Here is a 23,160-nt window from a genome sequence, read left to right as displayed (position 1 = left end):
TTTTACATGCGAGAAACTAAGTCAGAGAAATTAAAATGGCTTGTACAAGAACACATAAGAAATCACTCATAATCCCGGACTGTGGACTGAGGTTTCCAGACTCCCTGTGGACTTGACAGACTTAAGAACATCTCTGCTTAGGAATCAGACATTTGTCCTGATGATTTTTTAATGGAAGGAACCAAAATGTAATAGACAGATTGAGGTCAAATGGTTCTGCTATAACCTTCTAAAACGTGGTGCCTAGCAATCCCCAGGGATATCACCGGCAAGACCCTTGCTTTCATCTAAATACGGGAGTTCTCCATTATACAAACACCCCAAGCCAGAATGAGCATAATTCACTTTGGCTTTGGGAGTAGCCCACAGAGGAAATGCCTAACACCAGGAATGGTGTTCTGGTCAGTAAGGCCAGCCATCCTTGTGACCAAACAGATATTTCAAAGAGAAACTTGTTTTCAATTTATAAGAGGAGAAATGTGTGAGTCAGAGTGAAATCTGAACAAAACTCTCATCTAATTTAAGATGCTAATGAACACATTTTTGTTTTCTTTATCCTTGATGAAAAACATTTTAAAGTAAGAGGACGTGTTTTAAAGACAAAGGGGTTTTCTGGAAATTTTGTAATGTTATACAATCTCCTTCCCTGTCTACTAAGAAAGAAAACAGAATTTTGCAGCACCTTCTTTGGGAAAAATAGATGACAGACTGTTAACCATGTTCATTTCATGTGAGAAGTGTGGCCACGGCTGCAGGGAACTTCCTGAGGGCATGCAGGAAGTATTTTTCTCATCGTCTATTTACTCTGTATCTTGAATGCTCCAGGAGAGACAGGGGCTAAAGATTGTAATACAGCAAGATTCGTTGAGAACAAATAATCATACCCATTGATAAATTTTGGATTTAACGCTTTGATGCATCACTAAGCTGGTAAAAGGCCATTCCCTCATGTATGAGTTTTGATTTGAGATATCAAAAATGTATAATTGGTTTAGGACGAGACAAACATGGCTTCAATTTCAGATCCCACTATTTACTGCATATGGGACTCTGGTAAGACAAACTCAATAAAGCTTTTGTCTCAGGCTTTGATTTGTAGGAAACTGACCAAGACACCCCTTTTGAGCAAGAATGGTAAATCTGAGACACAGATGTGACAGCTTTTATCAATAAGTATGATTGCATTAATAACTATTTCTGATGGGTGTATTTCAACTGCTTAGTGTCCTCTCTATCTGGAAGTGTGACAGGCATCTCACACCTGACTTGTCCACCTCCATCACCACACACACCACATTAGCAAACCTGCTCTTCCCACATTCTTTCTCATCTTGGTCAATAGGAGTTCCCTTCACCCACTTGCTCAGGTCAAAAATATTGGCGTTATCCTGAGTCCTCTTTTTCTCATATTTCATATTGCATTTATTAATTTCCTACCTTCAAAATACACCCTAAATGCAACCATTTTTCTCTACTTTTGCTCCAACTAGTGTAGTCCAATCTAACCTAGGTTATGAAGAGCATCTTCACTAGTCTCCCTGCATCTGTTTCTGTTCCCCACAATCTATTCTCTGCATCAAGATCCAGAGATGTCCTTTAAAAATAATAGTCAGAAAATATCATTTCTCTGCTCAGAGTCCTCCAAAACTCTTATCCTGGAATAAACTGAAAGCACTTACTAACGCCTACGTGGTCATGCACGGTGTGGCCCTCACTCTACCTCACATCTCACCCACACTACCTCTCACTTACTCTGTCAGGACCACACTGGCCTCCCTGTTCTCCCTGAAATGCCAAGAAGGGTCCTGCCTGGGATTTTTGCCCTTGCTGTTCCCTCTGACCAGAGAAACCATGTATCGCATGGCTCAGTCTTCACGAGGTCCCAGTTCCCCCTAGGGCTTTGGTGACCACCCTATCAGAAATGCATTATTCTGTGTAACGCCCAAAGAAAATGTAAGCCTCTTGAAAGCAGGAACTTTTGTTCAATGCTGTATCATGAGCACAAAGAAGAACGCCTGGCACACAGCAGGAACTTAGTAACTGTTTGTTGACTGGATGGATAAAGATCAGAGACCAAGGAAGACTGCAGCCTCCTGCAAGTTGGCAGCAAACAGCACCTGGGGACCATGAAAGAACAGGTTATCATAATGTCTATGTCTTTGCTTCCCAACACTCTCCAGTCCATACAGGAGACTTGCTGCATCTAGGGTTGTGAAAAGATGAAGAGGGCGGTGAACACAATGAAAATGTTCTAAAACTGGACCACGTGGATGGTTGCACAACTATATATATTTACTAAAAGTCATTGCATTGTAAACTCAACATGTGTGATTTTTATGATGGATAAATTATACCTCAATAAAACTGTTGAGAGAGAGAGAGAAACACAGATGCAAAGACATAGAGAGACAGAGACACAGAGAGGAAAAAAGTGACCAGGAGTAAAACAAGGGACCGGGATGTAAATATTCCTAGGCCTGAAAATAGATATCCACTTTTTCCCGGAATCAATCTCATGGCTGGTATCAATTACTGAAAAATAACGCTAGTGTTCTATTTTCCCTCATCTCTGGATGACAGGCCTAAATGTGACTGTGAATGCTTCTTTCATGTATTCGGATGGTCTGATTCATAACTCCGGCGACTGCCGGAGCAGCACCTGTGAAGGCCTTGACCTACTCAGGAAAATTTCAGTAAGTATTTGCTTTTGTGGATACACCTCATGGCCTACGGGTACCGGATAATCTTAGTGTAAAATGTAAGCACATAACCATGAGGCAGCTCTCCTATCATTTCTAGCCACATAGATGAATGAGTGGCCAAGTACCAGGCAGGAGACTCTGGCTTTATCCCTACAGATTACCCAAATGACAGGGGCCCTCCATGAATCCAGGAAAGTGAGGAGAGCCTTGGCTATGTACTGTGCGTACACTTTCAATTGTAAGGAAAGGAATTCTTTTGCTTTAAATTGTTTTTAAAATTTTGCTTTGTTTTGTTTTTTTGGTTGTTTGTTTATTTGTTTTCTGAGACAGGGTCTCCCTCTGTTGCCCAGGCTGGAGTGCAGTGGCATAATCATGGCTCACTGCAAGTTGAGCTCCTGGGCTCAAGTGATTGTCCCATCTCAGCCTCCCAAGTATCTGGGACTACAGGCATGTGCTACCATGCTCAGCAAATTTCTTATATTATTTTAGAGACAGGGTTTCACCATGTTGCTCAGGCTGGTCTCGAACTCCTGAGATTAAGTGATCTGCCCTCCTTGGCCTCCCAAAGTGCTGGAATTACAGGCGTGAGCCACTGCACCCAGCCAGTTTTTAAGTTTCTTTATTTAATAGTATAAACTGCTATGCCTTTGTGTCCCTCAAGAAATAACTGAGAAATCATGTTTAAAAACATATTTCAAGGCCCCACACCAAAAATCTCTGTTTCAAGTCATCGCCATATGTCAGATCATAGTTAATTGCTTAAGGGTTGAATCTGACACCTAACTTACAGTAGTAACTGCAATGTCAAAGGATGGAAATGGGAAGAGGGAGATTCTTGCCTAGTTCCTCCTCCGAATCCCCAAACCCCAGTCCCAACCAGAGCTTTATGGAGATAAAGAGTATTACAAGCTCTCTAGAGACAAACAGATGTGCGATGCACCCCCTTACTACAGAAACTAAAGGAAAGGCTGTCTGAGCAGCAGAGCACTGGGAGTAGAGCCATGCCTCTAAACTTTAATCAATAATATCACACCAACCAGGCAGACCACACTCCCGTCAGGAATAATGGCTCCCACAGCAGTGATTCTCAATCTTGGGAAGGTAAGGTGTGCACAAGCATAGTTCGATAAACTCCACATCACAATTTCAGAAATGTATGCTGCTTTTCTCTGCCTCCACAGAGAGAGGTATAACCTGGTTCTCCAAAACCAGGGAAGAGATGGTCCCAACCAGATTCCCCTTAAGAAATAGGAGAAAATAAGATCAATAATCACCCAATCAATTGCATAGCATTTTACTCACTTCAGCCCTGTTATATAGTTCTCTCCACAACTGAAACTTGCCCTCTCCCTTCAAAGCACCTCCAAATCTCATCTCACCACTATCTGGCCTACAGACACTACTAATGCTACAGGCTCCCAGTCCCTCTTCTGCCTCTTCCCATCCTGCACTGAGAAGGAAGCCAGGTTCACCTCCAGTCAGCGCACCTTTGTAAAATACCTTCCCTCCCTGTAGCATCTTTTCCCTCTTGAACCTCTCCATGCCTCAGTTGATCCTTGTCCAGCTCAAGGCACCCTATGCTGCTCTGAGTTTGAGCATCTTGGGAGGCCCCACTTTCTAAACCTCTGGGAGCCTTCCCCTTGCTACTTCTTTCCTGTCTACGGAGTACTTTTCTTAGTTTTAGGAATTCATTGTTGTTTTCTCTCCTACAGAATGCAAAACGGATGGGCTGTGTCCTCATGGGGCCCTCATGTACATACTCCACCTTCCAGATGTAGTAAGTAATACTACTGTGAACCGAAGTCAGGACATGATATTGCAACTTAAAGAAACAACAGTCTAGTCCAGGCAACACAATCAGAGGTGTTGAGGTCTAGTATTTTGCCATCTCTCCATAACTGTCATTCTCTTATCCAGGTAACTTCCCTTGCTCAGCATGGAGTGAATGTCTATAGCCACCCAGGTTGAGTCATTAACGTGTGACCTTGAGAGAAAGCATGGTATGAGTAAAAAGTCAGAGTATTGAGCAAAAGCAGGAAAGATAGTGAAACTGGATAATTTGAGGAGTTTAATAAATAAAATATTCACAAAAGTATGGGTAGAGGGCTGGGAAACACAAAAGAAAGTGCAGCACCCCAGGGTATTAGTAGGGTTCTGTTCTATCCTGTAGGTCTGTGAAAGTGGGGAAAATAACAATATGTTTAGTTCATGGGGTTATTTGAGGATTATATAAATGAGATGTTAAAGTCCTCTGTACAGTGCCCTTACTATCTTAGAACAAAGCTCTCAATATATTCTAGAATGAATATATTTTTCTGGCTCTGGGAAAATTACCCTCATCTCTTTCATTCATTTTACACAATGTAATTATCACCAAAATATACTGTGTTCTGCTAATTAAACCTCCCTAATCAAAATCCTGCTCAAGTTCCTTTTTTGTGCCTGTTCAATCTGACCCTGAATCAAGAATCACCCTTCATCTACACAGAAAAAACTGTGCAGAGGATCACTCGCAATGGATTTTGGAGGGTAAACATTAGACCTCTGAAAATTCTGTTGCGAAGTTTGCTTTTGTCACCTCACACCCACCATTACAATCAGCCTCAGATGCTCAGGCTCACTGAGCACTTTTTCAGCTTCTCTTTCATACCAAAATGCAGACAGATCCAGAATCTTACTCTTCCTTGCATTTGTTCCTAATTGTCATCTAACCTGATCACTTACTATATTGCTATAGAGTATGCTCAAAAGGAAAGGAGGATTGGAAAAACCAATTCACCATTTATGAAGACCTTCTACGTGCAAAGAAGCATTTTAGCTGTTTCAGAGTAGAGAGAATTAAGTAAAACACAGCCTCTGCCCACCCAAATAGAGAAGGTGACAAGGACTCTCCTGACCAATACAAGGCAGTGAGATCAATGCCACCAGGGAAATAGAAACAGGAAATTGCAGAGGGCAGGGATCAGTGGCACCCGCCTGTAATCCCAGGGCTTTGGGAGATCGAAGCAGGAGGATCCCTTGAGCCCAGGAGTTTGAGACTAGCCTAGGCAACATAGCGAGACCCTGCTCTACAGAAAATTTAAAAATAAAAAAATTAGCCAGGTGTAGTCATGCATGCCCAGCAATGTGGCAGGCCAATATGGGAGGATCGCTTGAACTGAGGAGGTCAAGGCTCCAGTGATCCAGGATCACACCACTTCACGCCAGCCTGGGTGTCAGAGTGAGACCCTATAAAAGAGAAAGAGAGAAAGGTGAGAGAAAGAGAAGGAGAGAAAGGAAGGAAGGAAGGAAGGAGAGGAAGGAAGGAAGGAAGGAAGGAAGGAAGGAAGGAAGGAAAAAGAAAGAGAGAGGAAGGGAGAGAGAGAAAAGGGAAAAGAAAAGAGAAGCTGTAGCGTGCACAGAAAGGAAGAGTCACCTCTGTTTGAGGGGACTTAAGATTCAATGGGGGGAAGAAACCTCAAGAAGGAGATGCAATTGTTTGCATGTTGAAGAATGGGTAAAATTTTAACGGGTAGAGAGATGAGGAGATGAGCTTTCTAGCCAGGCAAGGGAGAAGTATGTGTAAAAGCAAACAAGCAGGGAAATGAAGAACTCTGTATTAGCCAGAGTTCAGGAAATGTATAGGGGAATAATAGAGATAAGACTAGCAAAATTAAGTAGGACCATATTTGGAAGTTCATGGGAGGAAAGTCCAGGTGAAGGAAGTTGCATTTAATGAGATTCGCGTCAGAAATCACTAAGGTTTTAAGCTTGGGAATGCCAAGAGAAGCAGCCCGACTTTCAGAAGAATGATTGACCACAGTGTATAGGAAAGACACAGGCAGAGACTGATGACAGGAAAGTCAGCAGAGAAGGAGGGCCTCGATTAGCAAGAAGGAAGTGGACATGGAAAGGGAGAATAACTGCAAAGATATTTGAAGGTAGAATCAATCAATAGTATCATGCTGGGGTGAGAGATGGAAAGTAGTCAAAGAAGCCTTTACAATCTCAAAACACTAAAATAAATGAAAAACAGTTTGGAGGAACAGAAATGAAAGAGAATGCTGACTGTGAACATTGTAGTTTGAGATGCAAGCAGGAAGCTCACTGAAACCTTTTGATGGAGCACTGAAGAAGGAAGGGGATGTTGTTTTCCTTCCTTCATTAAATACATATTAAGCACCTACATATGAGCCTAGCTGACTGGAGACACCAAGGTGAATAAGCCAGGCATGACCCTGCCTTCAGGGAGCTTATAGTCTAGTGGAAGAAACAGATATTAGATACTCACCCAAATAGTGACATGGTCTTAGGTACCATGGAAAGTTTTCCTGATAGATAAAGAGATACATAATCTAGGAGCTGAAGAATGAGTGAGAATCAGTCTGGCAAAGAGGCAGGCGAACATCATTCCTGGCACTTGTCAAGGCCCTGATTGGGAATGAAGATTGATAAGTTTAAGTAACTATGAAATGGTCCAGGTGTTGAGCAAGGGAAGGAAAGCTCTCAAATCCCCAGCTGATGTCTCACAGGCAGTTCATTGCAGAGCTGGGAAGAAGGCAATGCACGGCAAAGTGTAGATGGCATCTTTTTGGCTTTACAACAATGGTGGCTGTGGTGGTCCATCCTTTTTCTGAGTCCGACTTCCCTAGTATCCCAGCCCAGATATCATGACAACTCACTTTAGAATAAATCAAAATAACCCAGCCACATATTCACAAAATTGCCTAGAGGGTGCTTAGAACACAGCATATGCTCAACAAGTGTTTTTAAACTCAGCTTTGTGAGAAAGACTCCTATATACATGATAAATCTGCTTTAATGACCTGATTTCATTCTTACCACTCATACATACATGCTGAAACAGGTTAAAGAGGGATCTTATTTGTGCTACTAAAGTTAATCCTGATAATGGTTTTTTCTTCTCAACCTCTTGACACAGCCTTGACACGGAATTGAGCTACCCCATGATCTCAGCTGGAAGTTTTGGATTGTCATGTGACTATAAAGAAACCTTAACCAGGCTGATGTCTCCAGCTAGAAAGTTGACATACTTCTTGGTTAACTTTTGGAAAACCAATGATCTACCCTTCAAAACTTATTCCTGGAGCACTTCGTATGTTTACAAGAATGGTACGGAGTCCGAGGACTGTTTCTGGTAAGCAGGATCATGAAATTTCATTAGCACTGGCCATGGAAAGAAGCCATAGGATCATGGAGGCCACCTAGTTATTATCAGATACACCTTCCACCGGTAACAGCATTGGGTATAGACACCAGTTCACTTTCTCACACATAAATAAAAGCAAAGGGGATCAAGTAAATATAGAGTTGTAAAAATAATCAGTATAGTTTGCATCTGCAACACTCTTTACTATTTTGAAAGTACATTCACATCAGTTTTATTGATTTCCTACAGTACGTTATCTGAAGAAAATAAAACAAGTAATAGGATCCCTATTTTACAGATAAGGTAAATGAAAGCCAGGGGTTAATGTTTTCACACTCCTGTGTAAGAAACAATACCAGAGAACGTGCATCTTGCCTATTCCTACAATTAATTAGAAAAAGATGATCTCACACTTCTTCAGAGGAACAAGAGGTGGGGAAGAAACAGGAATAATGGGTATGGTATTAATAATAGTTTGTTTACATACTGCTATAAAGAACTACTCGAGACTGGGTAACTGATGAAGGAAAAAAGGTTGACTCACAGTTCAGCATGGCTGGGGAGGCCTCAGGAAACTTACAATCATGACAGAAGGCGAAGGACAAGCAAGGCACTTTCTTCAAAAGGCAGCAGGAAGGACAAGTGCTAAGCGAAGAGGGACGAGCCCCTTATAAAACCATCAGAACTCATGAGAACTTACTCACTATCACGAGAACAGCATGGGGCAAACCACCCTCATGGTTCAATTACCTCCACCTGGTCTCTCCCTTGACACGTGGGGATGATTGAGATTATGGGGATAACAATTCAAGATGAGATTTGGGTGGGGCCACAAAGCCTAACCATATCAGGTATCATTACTAAAATAAAATGGAAAGATTCATTCAACTCCAACAAAGGTGGTAGAGGAAATCTTCTGGCTGGGTTGCTGCCTGTACTTCCAGGATGCTGCTTAATTCTGCAGTCTCTCTCCACCTAAGTATGCAAAAGACAGATGGGATACCACCAGGGGTGCGCATCCAGGGACCTACAGGAATCAACCCACAGTATCTAATGTGAGGTTTAAACAGGAGCAGAAATTATTCCTATCAACTTTGAATTTTTGTACTGTAGATTCAAGGGTTTCAACTTATCTATGATAATGGGACTAGTTGATAAAGCAGAGGAGGACCCTCTTCCTGCAAGCAGCTGGAAGCCATCACAAAGGACTCACCAAATGTCTACTATTTACGTGTATACATGAAGATCCCTAAAAGCTCCCCCATCCTTTCACTAATTTAGAGCTTCACAATCTAAACTAGTGGTATCATGGTGTGTGCTGTCTATCGTGTTAATAGCAGAAATGAATTTTAGATGAACAAATCTTAGGATAGATCTGCAAAAAAGAAGTGAAAGGCCTGAAAGGCCATAAGGGAACTAAGCTGTTTTCTTAGTTTCTCTCTTTCCTATTCCAGGTACCTTAACGCTCTGGAGGCCAGTGTTTCCTATTTCTCCCACGAACTCAGTTTTAAGTTGGTGTTAAGACAAGATAAGGAGTTTCAGGATATCTTAATGGACCACAACAGGAAAAGCAATGGTAAGAAGACATGAAGATAATTTTGTTGGGTTTTTTTTTTTGCTAACTTCTTCTTTATGACTACCACCTCCTTATAAGTCATTTCAACAAATCTTCCACTGCAGAGCTATCATCATTCCTCCTACATATTTTGTCTATTTTGGGAGATCTATAATTGCGTGCAACTTCATTATATTGTTCCTTTCATTGATTAAAACCTTATCCTCTGAGAGAAAATCCATAAGTATGACTGAGTAATTAACATAATAATGATAATGCTAAAATCCAGCTTTTATAAACCCAAATGATATTATGACCCACCCTCAGCAAACTCTTATAAAATTCACCTTAATGCAACATATTATTGGATTTGTGACTAATCTTCACACATTCTGAGCCCCAGTCCTCCTGGTGACCAAGAGGATGAATTTATTGATTATATAGCTTCATGCAAAATTATAAGGTAAGCAAAGATTATCTCACTTTCCTAATCTTTCTGTATCTTACCTGCCCAGTGATCTACCAGCTAGAGACCAAGTATGAAAGCCTAATTGGATAAAATTTATCCACAGATAAAAGACCACACATTGGGTACAGTGTACACTGCTTGGCAGATAGGTGCACCAAAATTTTAGAAATCACCACTAAAGAACTTATTCATGTAACCAAACACCACCTGTTCACCCAAAAACCTATTCAAATAAAAAAAAACTCATCCTCACTAAGATATTAGGGGATTTGTTGCACTTTCCACAGAATTCTGTCTACGAACAAGAATGTATCAGGGGCAAAGGAATCAATTGTGAGAATTTTCTACAAGGGAAGATACTTGCTTGGTGGATTCCCTGATATTCAAATTATCATTTATTGCCATTATCAAGCATTTGTTATATTAATGACCTACCAGTTGCAAAAACATTAACCAAGATATGGTGGGAAAGAAATATGTGAATATTTATGTCTCTAAAGACTTTACAATTCAACAGGGCAGCATAATGGCACAGCATCTAAAAAGATCTAATGAAGTCTCCCCCGACTCCTCTCACTCATAGAACTGTGCATTCAGGATAGCTGGCAGAAATTCGTGGTAGACTTCAGATTGGACTCTGGCATTGGAGTTACTAAGACGAAGTTTTGAGTTAAGAGGCTACAGATAAAGCCCAAGTTGCTTAGGGAGACTTTATAAATTCTTCTCCGTTCTCGCTTTTATAATATCTTTTTCAACCACTTTTACAAATGGTGAGGTATACTTCACTTATCTATGCCAACATATTCTGTAATTACTCCGGCCTGGCATAATGGAATAAGAACTGAACTTGACTGTCACAGCTATCTTTGTCATCTACTAGTTTCTTTGACCCTTTGGCATCTTCGCTTCAGCTTCCTTAAATCTATAAAATTAAAAGAATGATGGACTAGATGATTTTTTTAAAAAGATCCCATTCAGCTCTATTCTGACTCTATAATTGGAAATGGAAAAAAAAAAGGAGGAATTTAAGAAATTGGAGTTTATCTTTAAAAAAATTTACATTAACCTACTGGGTTCATATTCAGGCAACTGGTTCCCTCTCTGTTTGTCTGTAGACTGTCATATATTTATCTCCTTGTCTTACCTTCTCCTCCAGTGATTGTTATGTGTGGTGGTCCAGAGTTCCTCTACAAGTTGAAGGGTGACCGAGCAGTGGCTGAAGACATTGTCATTATTCTAGTGGATCTTTTCAAGTAGGTATAATATTTCGAAAAACCCTCCTCCTTTCAAAAAGGAAGTATTCCAAGGATTTCCGAAAGGCACATTCTCTTTTCTCTTGCTTTGCACAACCCCTTATGGGGTTACGTATGATGATAATATTTGAACTCCGTCACACCCTCATTCTTATTTACCTAATTGTGGCTTTAGCAGAGATGCATTCCTTTGATACCTTCACCATTTGTAAATATAAAAGGTTTATTATAGCCCCCATTAAACCCACATGTGTATTTATGACTGAGGCCTGCTCAGTCAACATAGAATCCTGGCTGGGTATGGTCGCTCACACCTGTAATCTCGGCACTTTGGGAGACCTAGGCAGGAGGATCGCTTGAGTCCAGGAGTTTCAGACCAGCCTGAGCAACACAGTGACACCCCATCTCTATTAAAAAAAGAAGAAGAAGAAGAAGAAGAAAGAAAAAACATATGACCCTGATCTCTAGCCAGATTTTAAAGTCTTTATCCAGGAAATAATAAATCAACTAAAGACTCAATAATATTGTTCCTGGTAATGCCAGCCCCATTTTCTTCCTTCAGTTGCTAATGGCCTTTGGTCCTAGATTACTTTTCCTTCAGCCACCTCTGATAAGCTTGAAGTTTCAGTTATATGAGTCTGATATACACAATTATTCCTCACCCTCTGTGGTGTAGTCACTAGGTGGTGCTCTTTTCCTCCACATTTCTCTGGGCCAAGGAGAAAAATTGCTGGAGAGAAGAAAGCACCTTTGATCACATCTCATCTTTTTTTTAATCGCTAATTATCTGATATGGTTGGAGACCCCACTGACAAGCTGTGCCAAGGTAATATTTGAATCAAGTTAGGCTTGAAGAAGGTGTCACTGCCATGCCCATGCCCCTTGTCTCCAGAAGCCAGATCACATGACTTCACTTATCTGACTGGACCATTAATCATTACCTGTCTGTACTCAGACAGGAGGCTGTTACTGTCTAGATCTTTCCCATATTTGCCTGATCATTTCACCCACACTAACAATACTTCTCACAGCATGAATGGAAATGAAGTATAGGAACTGCAGGCTTGTTTGATGGCCAGACATTCATGAAAGTAATTTAATTAACCAACTAGACTCTTAACTACAGAAGTACAGGGAAGAGGTCAGAGTTACCGATATTTCACTCCAAGAACCTCATTGATTTCAATAGCTGCTTTGCCCCTGGAAGGAGCCCTTAGTGTACCCACGTTGGTGTAATTTTACTTTCAGAAATCCTCAATAAACCACCAAAGTGCTGGCATTCCTCTGTCACTAATCCCAAAGGACACCTGGCTATGTTTTGGAAAGCTCATGAGACTAAATTAGACATAATATGTTCACATTCTAATTCTGACACTTCTGGTTGTTTTGACTCTTGGATTTTTGTTAGCATTTTGAGATTAAATCTTCTCATTTGTAAAATGAGAATTAAAATGCCTTCTTCATAGGGGTGCTTCTAGGATTAATGTGATAATAGGAGTAAAATATCCAATACAGTTCTTAACACATAGTAGATGTGTTCAAATATTAAATATGCTGGGCACAGTGGTGCATGCCTGTTGTCTCAGCTGCTTGGGAAGCTGAGGTGGGAGGATGGATAGCTTGAATCTAGGAGTTCAAGACCAGACTAGGTAACGTAGCAAGACCTTGTCTCCTAAAAAAAAAAGTTTTTAAATAAAAACATTTAATAATGGTCAGCCTAATTACAGCAGTTCAAACATCAGATTCTTTTCAAACCTCAAAATAATAGGAAGCTTAGAAACCATAGCATTTGAGGCCGGGCTATTGGCTCCCACCTGTAATCTCAGCACTTTAGGAGAGGCAGGCAGTTCACCTGAGGTCAGGAGTTTAAGACCAGCCTGACCAACATGCTGAAAACCCGTCTCTTCTAAAAATCCAAAAAAAAAATAGCCGGGCGTGGTGGTGGGTGCCTGTAATCCCAGCTACTCGGGAGGCTGAGGCAGGAGAATCGCTTTAACCTGGGAGGCGGAGGTTGCAGTGAGCCGAGATCATGCCATTACACTCCAGCCTGGGCAATGAGAGCGAAACTCCGTCTAAAAATAAAATAAAATAAAAAGTAAAAGTAAAAATAAACCATAGCATTTGCACAGCAATCTTAGACAGTACTGAGAGTCTACAATGTGCCAGGCATTGTCTAGGAGTTGAAGGTACAAGAATCAATAAGCTAATGTTCCATATATCAAAAAGCTTACCGTGTTAGAGGAGAGGTTTAGTCTTTTTATGCTTATGTTTCACCATCTAAAACATAAGTTTAGTGGTAAAATTTCTCTCTACCATGTCTCAATATCTCTAAATTGTTAAAAGCACTTAAGGAAAAGAAAGTTTCTACCTACAAACCAAGCCTTAAAAGCAAGCATGAGCTCACATGTCCACAGCCCCCCAAAATCTCAAAGAAATCAAGAAATATCTGTATTCTCGTTTTCTTTTCCTTTATGTATGTTAACCACAATTGCTTAAATTCTCTTATTTAACCTAGCAAGCACAGAAGAAAACAATTCTATCTGGGGAAAGTAGAAAGTTTTGCAGATTAATGAAAAGAAATGTTTTAAACTATTTTCAAGGATGATGATATAGTTTGTGTGAACTGTAGAAGATATATCTCTATTTTTCCTAATTTTCATGAGGAATCTGTGCTTTTTATTACAGTGACCAGTACTTTGAGGACAATGTCACAGCCCCTGACTATATGAAAAATGTCCTTGTTCTGACGCAGTCTCCTGGGAATTCCCTCCTAAATAGCTCTTTCTCCAGGAATCTATCCCCAGTAAGCTATTATTTTATGTTATAGTATAAATTATATATTATTATTTTCCTTGTCAAGGGTAAGATACTTTTTGTCCATTTAGGACCCAAATTCTAAAATGAGCAATTATTTTTACTTGCTCCAATGCACTCAACAAATGTCAACTGAAACCAACTACATATACAGCATTTTGAAACAGCAGGGTCCCTATCAAAGCTCTTAACTGTAGGTCACTCTGCTAGACTATAGAACAGCCCAACAGCGGACACATGTGCAACATTGGCATGAAAGTAACAATATGGAAAGACAGGAAGAAGCCCTGCTAATGAGGGTCAGTCTTACACTTATAAGAGGTAGACATTAAACAATGTAAAATAAAGCAAGGGTTACGGGAAAGTTCCCTACGTCCTAAAGCAAAATTTTCCTGTCACTGATATTAAAATCCTCCCATTAGAAATGTGTATTCCTAGGTTAAGACATTGTCTTCCATTATAATTAAGTTGACCATTGTCCAAATTTGCCCAGGAGAGTTTTGGTGTATTCCTGTTATCCCACTATACCATCTGCTTTAGCATTTGTGCAGAAATAAGAGCCTCCATTTGGACACTAAATCATGGCTACCTTATTATAATGCAGGGCTCCTGATTCTAATAGTATATTGGGCTTTGTCAGTCCCTGTACTTTCATACGATTAAATCTATTAGATGCATTCTGCCCACAGAGACAAACCTTTGAGAGCAGACTGGGATGGGAGGAGAAGGACGGGGCAATGATGATGACATTAAAACAACTTTGGGATGGCAAGTCAAGGGCCAGGCCCAAAAAGCTGCAAAGAAAGATGGATATCTCTGGGGTGTCACAGTTTTTCCCAGCTAGAAGTTCTAAGTCCCCCCATTTACGACCGTGCCAAAATTAGAGACTGCATCCTCTTTTGGAGCTGGGTCTTAACTGGATTTTTTTACCTCATGAAATGATTTCAGCAAAAGAAACTGAAACCAATGAAAGGGTTTTATTTTTCCAGCAAATATAATTCTGAGTGTAATATCTGGATATCACTTGACCCTCTTCATGGTTCTAGCAAAAATACAATTCTTTGCAAATGGGCAGTTCAACATGCCCGAGGTAATGGAACCCACTTGGTCTCAGTTCAGCAAGGGCTTTTAATCCATCACTCAGCCCTGTGAAGGTCACCATTCTCCAGCAGCCGAGGCACAGCAGTTCTGACCCTCTCCATTATTTTTCCCAGGGCAGGCATTTGGGGCATGAAATAATACCCAATCAGAATTGTATTCAAAGCAAGTTCAGTGGTATCATCCAATCAAAACTGCTCATGTTCCATTCAGAATACTGAAATGCAGGGATTGTTTTTGGTTTCTGATTTTTGGGTTTCTCTTTTGCACTTTAATAAAAACAATCAACTACAAGCTAACATTATTTCTATATAAAATCTTATAAGAATTATGAAAATGCTTCATGTTGCCTTTCCTGGTTGATTTGTATTTTTTTCATCATAGGAATGAAGTATAACTGCTTATAGTTACTTCCCTCATTTTACTGATTCCAAGAGAAGACAGAATTGTGACATGGGATCATAAAGAACACTGACCCAAAGAAGAGTTATTTTTCTTTCTTTCTCTGTTTCTTTCTTTTTTTTTTTTTTTTTTTTTTTTTTTGAGATGGAGTCTCACTCTGTCACCCAGGCTGGAGTGCAGTGGGATCTCGACTCACTGCAACCTCCACCTCCTAGGTTCAAGTGATTCTCCTGCCTCAGCCTCCCGAGTAGCTGGAATTACAGGCGTGTGCCACCACAGCTGGCTAATTTTTTCATATTGTTATAGAGATGGGGTTTCTGCATGTTGGCCAGGCTGGTCTCGAACTCCTGACCTCAGGTGATCCACTCACCTTGGCATCCCAAAGTGCTGGGTTTACAGACATGATCCGTCTCACCCGGCCTCCAAGGAAGAGTTTTCTAAAAGTCTCATTAAATAACATCCCTTCAATTCCCCTCCTATCCCTTTAAATTTCCAGTTACCCTGCTGATCCCAACAACCTTTTGTTCTAGGCTCAAGACCAGATTCTTTTCTGAAGGACCCGTTTTAATATTTTCCTTTTTTTATTTAGACAAAACGAGACTTTGCTCTTGCCTATTTGAATGGAATCCTGCTCTTTGGACATATGCTAAAGACATTTCTTGAAAATGGAGAAAATATTACCACCCCCAAATTTGCTCATGCTTTCAGGAATCTCACTTTTGAAGGTACTGGTCTATAAAGAGCAAATAACCCCAAGGTGAAGAAATATGGGCTTTCTGAGTGGATTTGGGGCAACAAAGAGGGTTTAACAATAGATGATTCCACAGCTAAATCCCTTTAAATTCAACTGGATGCAAAGATCATTACATAAACTTTGAGGGTGCTGTTATTGATAACTGAACCCCAGTTTATGCTTCAGTCTTTTAGAATCTTTGGATGTCACAGAAAGGGCAGGTAGTGCAGGTTCTGTACTTATGAACCAAGCTCATCGTAAAGCATTTTGAGCAGTGATGTCCTGACTGTGCTTGGAGACTAACAAAAGGATAAATATTTGCAGTTCGATTTGGGTCCGTCCATATCCCCTTTTCTATCCTTCTAGGATCTGGGACCCTGTGTTAAACCTTTGGCTATCAAAACTCCACGAAATAATACCCTCCAAAACAACATGAATCTCCTGAACTGCATGGATCAGCGTTGCCCTTTCCTACAAGTCCCTAGTGAAACTCCCATCTTTCATTTCCCAGATCTCATCCTGAGACTGTGAAGAAATTTTCCTCTAAATGTAATGTGTACTAAGTCAAAGAAAAATTATAGTGGCCTTTTCTAACTTGCCGCAGAGTCTTCCTCTATGACACCTTGATTTTACTGCAGAGGAAGTGACTGTCTCTGCAGGCTTCGGAGGGCAGCAGATGCCCAGCATTAGGACTGAGGGCTGCACCAGTGGCTATGGTGTGTGACAGAGGTGGGACGAGATCACTTCTGCTTCACTGAAGATGCAGCGAGGGAGACACAGTAATTTGTTGGTCATCCCATGTGTCCCAGGTTCTACCAGGCACTTTATATGAACTCTTAATTTCCTCACTTCCATGACCATGGTTGAGCATTTTAATGGATTAGCACGGGCTTAACATTTGGCTTAACATTTAGGAAACAAACAAATGTTGGTTCCCGCCACCTACCAGCTGTATGACCCTTCATATCTCTGACTAAATAAATGATTTCTCACCAATATAACAGAGATAATAATAGTTTCTATATCATGACATTCCAGGAAGAATAGTATGATAATGCGTATAATCACTTAGCACAGAGCCTGGTATATCGTAAATAGGAAATAAATGTTCATTGTTATGTTGAACCATGTGAAGTTGCTAATTTGATCACTTTTTTTTTAACTAAATAGGTTTATCTTATATTGCTATTTCATAGATGACAAAACTGAAACGCAGAAAACTTAAGTAATTTTCTTCAATGTCTTCAGCAAACAAGTGATAGTGAAAAAATTTTGATCTTCCTACAATCTATGTTAAGATTGTGCAGTGACCCTATACACTATGCTAGGAGTTCTGGAAATATTCTTAGCAAAAATGTATCACTAATAATCGAGGGACTTATTGACTCATTACATTTAGTACCACCCTAAATGCAATGAAAAGGTTTTTTGTTTTTTCTAAATAAATACATCTCCCATAAAAATGCCCTCCAGAGATCTCTGGGCCAAGAAGCCAATCCAGGTGCCATCTGATTAGACTATTAATGTCAACAGTGTTTTCAGTACATTTGAAACAGAGCTATTTGAACCTGTTTTACACTCTCTGTCATGATCCAACTTATCTATAGACAAAAATCAACAATGGCCTCTAACATGCTCTGATCTTGCCCTAGGGTATGACGGTCCAGTGACCTTGGATGACTGGGGGGATGTGGACAGTACCATGGTGCTTCTGTATACGTCTGTGGACACCAAGAAAGTATGTCTCACTGCTTGTCAGAAAATGCAGGGTGCTATGACTGGGTGAGGAGGGATAACTTGGAGGAGGAGCACTAGCAAAGGAATTAGAGAAATTATGTTTAGAATCTGAAGACAGTTCATTTCAACTTCACAATTACACCCCACTTCGGGTAGTATTCCTGAAGCATTTTGACCCATAAAACTTCTTACTAAGAATATCCACTTTATTTACTATTAATATATCTATACCTCTATATCTATATCCATATAGATAGGTATAGATATTTTAAATATCCGCCCAGAACAAATTATATAATATAACAACCAGACTATTGAGGGGATACCAATGAGAGGATCACAAGTCTTTCCCAATAATTTTTTACTCATTTTCACAACTAAAGAGTTCAATGAAATATTCCCTGTTATCTCCATTTGAACTCTCAGGAAAATCATTAAATGTATACATCGGAGCCCCAAATAAACAGCCCTATAATGCTATGCTTTTATTCATATTACATTCATTTTTTTTTTCCTCACCTACATAGTAGGTTCTTTAAAGAAGTGGTCTACTCACCTCTCCATCTCTTCGGTGCATAGCTTCTTATCTGGCACACCACTGATGGCTGGTCAGCATTTAATCACAAAAAACAAACAAACAAAACACCTGTCTTCATGTCATCCAATGTTGTATTCATCCAAACTATAAAAGCCACTGTTTCAGCTAACCAAGTGGTCGGTAAAAAGGTTTATATAGGAGGTCAGGTCCTAACATAACATAAGATGTATTCATTTTTTTTTATTTTCCAATGCAAGTGTTATGACACCCTAAGTCATGTACTAAGTGTGTCTATCAACCCAGCTTTGTAAAAGATATCTGCAATGGAAAATGTGAAAAGCTAGAGAAACGACATCCAGGTTGAGAAAGCTAAACCAGAAATTTGCTAGCAGCATTCCATAAATGTAATTCGTAGTTTCTAGATCCTATATTGAACCTTTAATATAATGTTATGTTTAGTATACATTCCATAAGAATACCTTAACATAAGATCCCATCAATACTTCAGTTACTAATAGTGATTACAAAGGTACATGCATTCCTCTCTGAGTTATTCGCATCTGGGATGGTGCCCATGACCTTCATAGACAGAAGCAGGCAGAAACATGTGAGATCTAATGTCAGTCTCATAACTACACTTCTAAATGGAAAATGTTGCTCTGTGCATTTATTCTCTCTATAAGCAAATTCAGTTGAATTTTTCAATAATGTAATACCATCGGTTGTGCTATATAACATGTATATTTGGGGAAATGGGATCTTCTCAAAATGTAAGGTTAAAAGGATGATAATCTATATTCAGGATAGGTCTCAAGAGAGATTCAATATGCCACATCCTAATATAAAGGAAAAAGAGAGAAAGAAAGAGTAAAGTTATGAAAATATAACATTGGGCTGGGTGCAGTGGCTCACCCCTGTAATCCCAGCACTTCTGGAGGTCGAGGCAAGTGGATTACTTGAGGTCAGGAGTTCGAGACCAGCCTGGCGAACATGATAAAACCCCGTCTCTACTAAAAATACAAAAATTAGCCAGGCATGGTGGTGCATGCCTGTAATTCCATCTACTTGGGAGGCTGAGACAGGACAGTCACTTGAACCTGGGAGGCGGAGGTTGCAGTGAGCCAAGTTCACACTACTGCACTCCAGTCTCGGTGACAAAGCAACTCTGTCTCAAAAAAAAAAAAAAAGAAAAAAGAAAAAGAAAATATAACATTGTTGTCCAGAACATTTTGAGGGTACAGTGGTAAATTTAAAAGGGTGGTCATTGATATGGTTTGGCTGTGTCCCCACCGAAATCTCAACTTGAGTTGCAGCTCCCAGAATTCCAATGTGTTGTGGGAGGGACCCAGGGAGGTAATTGAATCATGGGGGCCGGTCTTTCCCGTGCTATTCTCGTGATAGTGAATAAGTTCTCACAAGATCTGATAGGTTTATCAGGAGTTTCTGCTTTTGCTTCTTCCTCATTCACTCTTGCTGCCACCATGTAAGAAGTGCCTTTCACCCTCCACCATGATTATGAGACCTCCCCAGTCATGTGGAACTGTAAGTCAAATTAAACCTCCTTTTCTTCCCCAAAAACGAGAAAAAAATTTTTTTTTCCCAGAGGTTTCATGGACTCACAGTTCCACATGGCTGGGGAGGCCCCACAATCATGGTGGAAGGCGAAAGGCACATCTTACATGGTAGCAGGCAAGAGAGAATAAGAGCCAGTGAAAGGGGAAACCTCTTATAAAACCATCAGATCTTGTGAGACTTATTCACTACCACAAGAATAGCAGGGGAAAGACCGGTTCTATGATTCAATTACCTCCCCTGGGTCCCTCCCACAACACGTGGGAATTCTGGGAGATACAATTCAAGTTGAGATTCTGGTGGGGAAACAGCCAAACCATATCAAGTCATCTTTCAGATCTCCCTTACAAAATTGACTCAATATATGCAGCAGTAATTTAAGAATATATTAATATTTCCATTGGCAAATTACTTGAAAATGAAATCTTTTATTTTAGAAACTAATTAGTGTCATGTACGAGAAAAGTATATTAGAGCCAAGGAATAGAAGAGATTAGAAAATTAAGTAACTGATAGAAGTTGAGAAGTGTAGTTATTTCAGGGCCCCTTGACATGGATCAAAATGACATAATGGATTTTGGCTCTGCTGCATTTTCTTGAGAGCTTTTTTCAAAAGCAACTTAATATTGTGGAAAGCACTAGTGTTTCATTTGTCATGTGACTTGGAGCTAGCCGTTTAATATTTCTTGGCCTCTAGTTTAACATTTGAAAAATGAAAGACTTGAACTAGGTTACCAAAGGCCCACAGAATCTGTGCTGGACAGACAGGAGTTAATGGTGTAGTGTATGGGCATAATGAAACAGGAAAGTAATCGGTCCATCTGAACTTATATCTATGTTCATGCTGGGAACCAATAAATGATCCTAACTAGCTGGTTAACAGTTGCCTTTTTTCACTGAGAAGTGTTGTGTAAATCAAGTGTCATTGAGTAGAATCATTAATCTCACCAGAATTTGTTCTAAAATGATTTACTGTTCATCCTTTTCCTTTTTTGTGCCCTGACACAGTACAAGGTTCTTTTGACCTATGATACCCACGTAAATCAGACCAACCCTGTGGATATGAGCCCCACATTCACTTGGAAGAACTCTAAACTTCCTAATGATATTACAGACCGGGGTAAGATATCCCTAATGAATTTTCTTTCCCTAACGCTGTTTTCCTGATAAGAAAAGTAAACTCTATTGTTTATGTAATTAGCCTGTGCTTTTTGCTGTGTTTTGTCTGCTGTCCCAGTTTGATTTGCTGGGTTTGTAAATGTGGTCTTTACTTCCCTGCACAATGAATGATATTATAGTTCTGATTCAACACTGATTTCTGGCCAGGCGTGGTGGCTTATGCCTGTAATCCCAGCACTTTGCGAGGCCAAGGCGGGAAGAATACTTAAGCCTAGAAGTTTGAGACCAGCCTGGGCAACATGGTGAAACCCTGTCTCTACCAAAAATACTAAAAGAAAAAAAAAAAAAATTGCCCAGGCATAGTGGTGTGCACCTGAGGTCCCAGCTACTTGGGAGGCTGAGGTGGGAGGACCACTTGAGCCCAGGAAATCAAGGCTGCAATGAGCTATCTTTGTTCTACTGCACTCCAGCCTGGGCAACAGAGTGAGATCCTGTCTCAAAAAAAAAAAAAAAAAAGGAAAGAAAGAAAATATTCTTATTCTCATTTAGCTATACGTGTCTTTAAAATATGTCTTACCATTTGACCTAAATTATTCCACAGAAAACCGGGTTTCATAACTGGCAAAAATGAGCACAGAGACATACATTCTTACTCCATTTACATTTTACTGCAATAAGCTAAAAGGTTGTGTATTTCAGCAAGAAATACTTGACATATCAGGCTGAGGGGTGACCAGTGATCCTGGCCTTTATAGTCTCCCCTGTTCCCTCCCTGGACACATATTTGGGTTGCAGTGATAGTCACCCACCTACTTAAGATTAGGTCCTATCATGTCATGAATAGCCCTAACATGACTTGGCCAGCTTTCACCCGTGCAAGCTGCACACTGACCATCCGCAGCAGGCAGGGCCAGTCAGGATCTCCCGGGCAATGAGGTCTCAGGAAAATCTGTCCATGACTGGCTTGGCCAGGGCTTGCCATAATGAGCAGTAATTCCATGTGACTAGGAAAAAGTCTTTAGGAAAAAGTCTTAAATCTGGACAGATATTTAGTCCAAAGATTAAAAAAAAAAAAAGTAGAAACACCATCAATAAAATTATTTAGAGCCAAGCATGGTGGCTCACGCCTGTGATCCCAGCACTTTGGGAGGCCAAGGTGGGAGGATTGCTTGAGGCCAGAAGTTCAAGATAGCTTGGGCAACACAGTGAGATCCCATCTCTACAAAAATTTATAAATTAAAGCTGGGAGTGGTGGCTCATGCCTGTAATCCCAGCACTTTGGGAGGCCGAAGTGGGCGGATAACGAGGTCAGGAGTTCAAAACCAGCCTGACCAACATGGTGAAACTCTGTCTCTACTAAAAATACAAAAATTAGCTGGGCATGGTGGCACATGCCTGTAATCCCAGCTACTCAGGAGGCTGAGGTGGGAGAATCGCTTGAATCCAGGAGGCAGTGGTTGCCGTGAGCCGAGATCACACCACTGCACTCCAGGCTGGGGAACAGAGCGAGACTCCGTCTCAAAAAAAGGGAAAAATTATAAATTAGTGGACATAGTGGTGCATACCTGTGGTCCCAGCTACTCAGGAGGCTGAGGTGGGAGGATCACTTGAGCCCAGTAAGTCAGGGCAGAAGTGAGCCATGATTGTGCCACTGAACACCAGTCTGGATGACAGAGCAAGACCCTGCCTAAAAAAAAAAAAAAAAAAGAAAATTATGATATATTCACAAATAGAGCATCAGGCAACCAATTAAAATAATTATTTGCAAAGAATGTTAAATGACATGGGAAAACTTATGATGTAATGTAATAGAAAAATACAGCTTCTTATTTAATGAGATTCTAACTTTGTAAAACAATGTATAGAAATAAGACTGGAAAGAAATATGTTAAACTGTTAAGAGTGGTGTCCTCTGAGTGATGGGATCCTGGAAGATATTTTTTTGCTTTATTCTATTTTTCTGAATTTTCCAAAATTTCCACAATGACTCTGTATTACTTTATTATTTTCAAAAAGTAT

General features: G+C 40.3%; 1 protein-coding gene across 1 annotated transcript in view; it reads left to right on the top strand.

Annotated features, from left to right (window-relative positions):
- GUCY2C (guanylate cyclase 2C) overlaps positions 1-23,160 on the top strand; it is an 81,709-nt gene that overhangs the window by 5,724 nt on the left and 52,825 nt on the right. Inside the window, exons 2-10 of the mRNA XM_001089601.5 lie at positions 2,581-2,693; positions 4,415-4,479; positions 7,624-7,839; positions 9,306-9,427; positions 11,032-11,128; positions 13,814-13,931; positions 16,032-16,167; positions 17,828-17,913; positions 21,031-21,142. Coding sequence (XP_001089601.1) covers positions 2,581-2,693; positions 4,415-4,479; positions 7,624-7,839; positions 9,306-9,427; positions 11,032-11,128; positions 13,814-13,931; positions 16,032-16,167; positions 17,828-17,913; positions 21,031-21,142 — 1,065 coding nt within the window. The remainder of the gene's footprint in view (positions 1-2,580; positions 2,694-4,414; positions 4,480-7,623; positions 7,840-9,305; positions 9,428-11,031; positions 11,129-13,813; positions 13,932-16,031; positions 16,168-17,827; positions 17,914-21,030; positions 21,143-23,160) is intronic.

Source organism: Macaca mulatta, chromosome 11, assembly GCF_049350105.2.
Source record: "Macaca mulatta isolate MMU2019108-1 chromosome 11, T2T-MMU8v2.0, whole genome shotgun sequence".
Lineage (NCBI taxonomy): Eukaryota > Metazoa > Chordata > Mammalia > Primates > Cercopithecidae > Macaca > Macaca mulatta.
The sequence above is the reverse complement of the archived record's forward strand: the minus strand, read 5'-3'. Positions and strand labels throughout refer to the sequence as shown.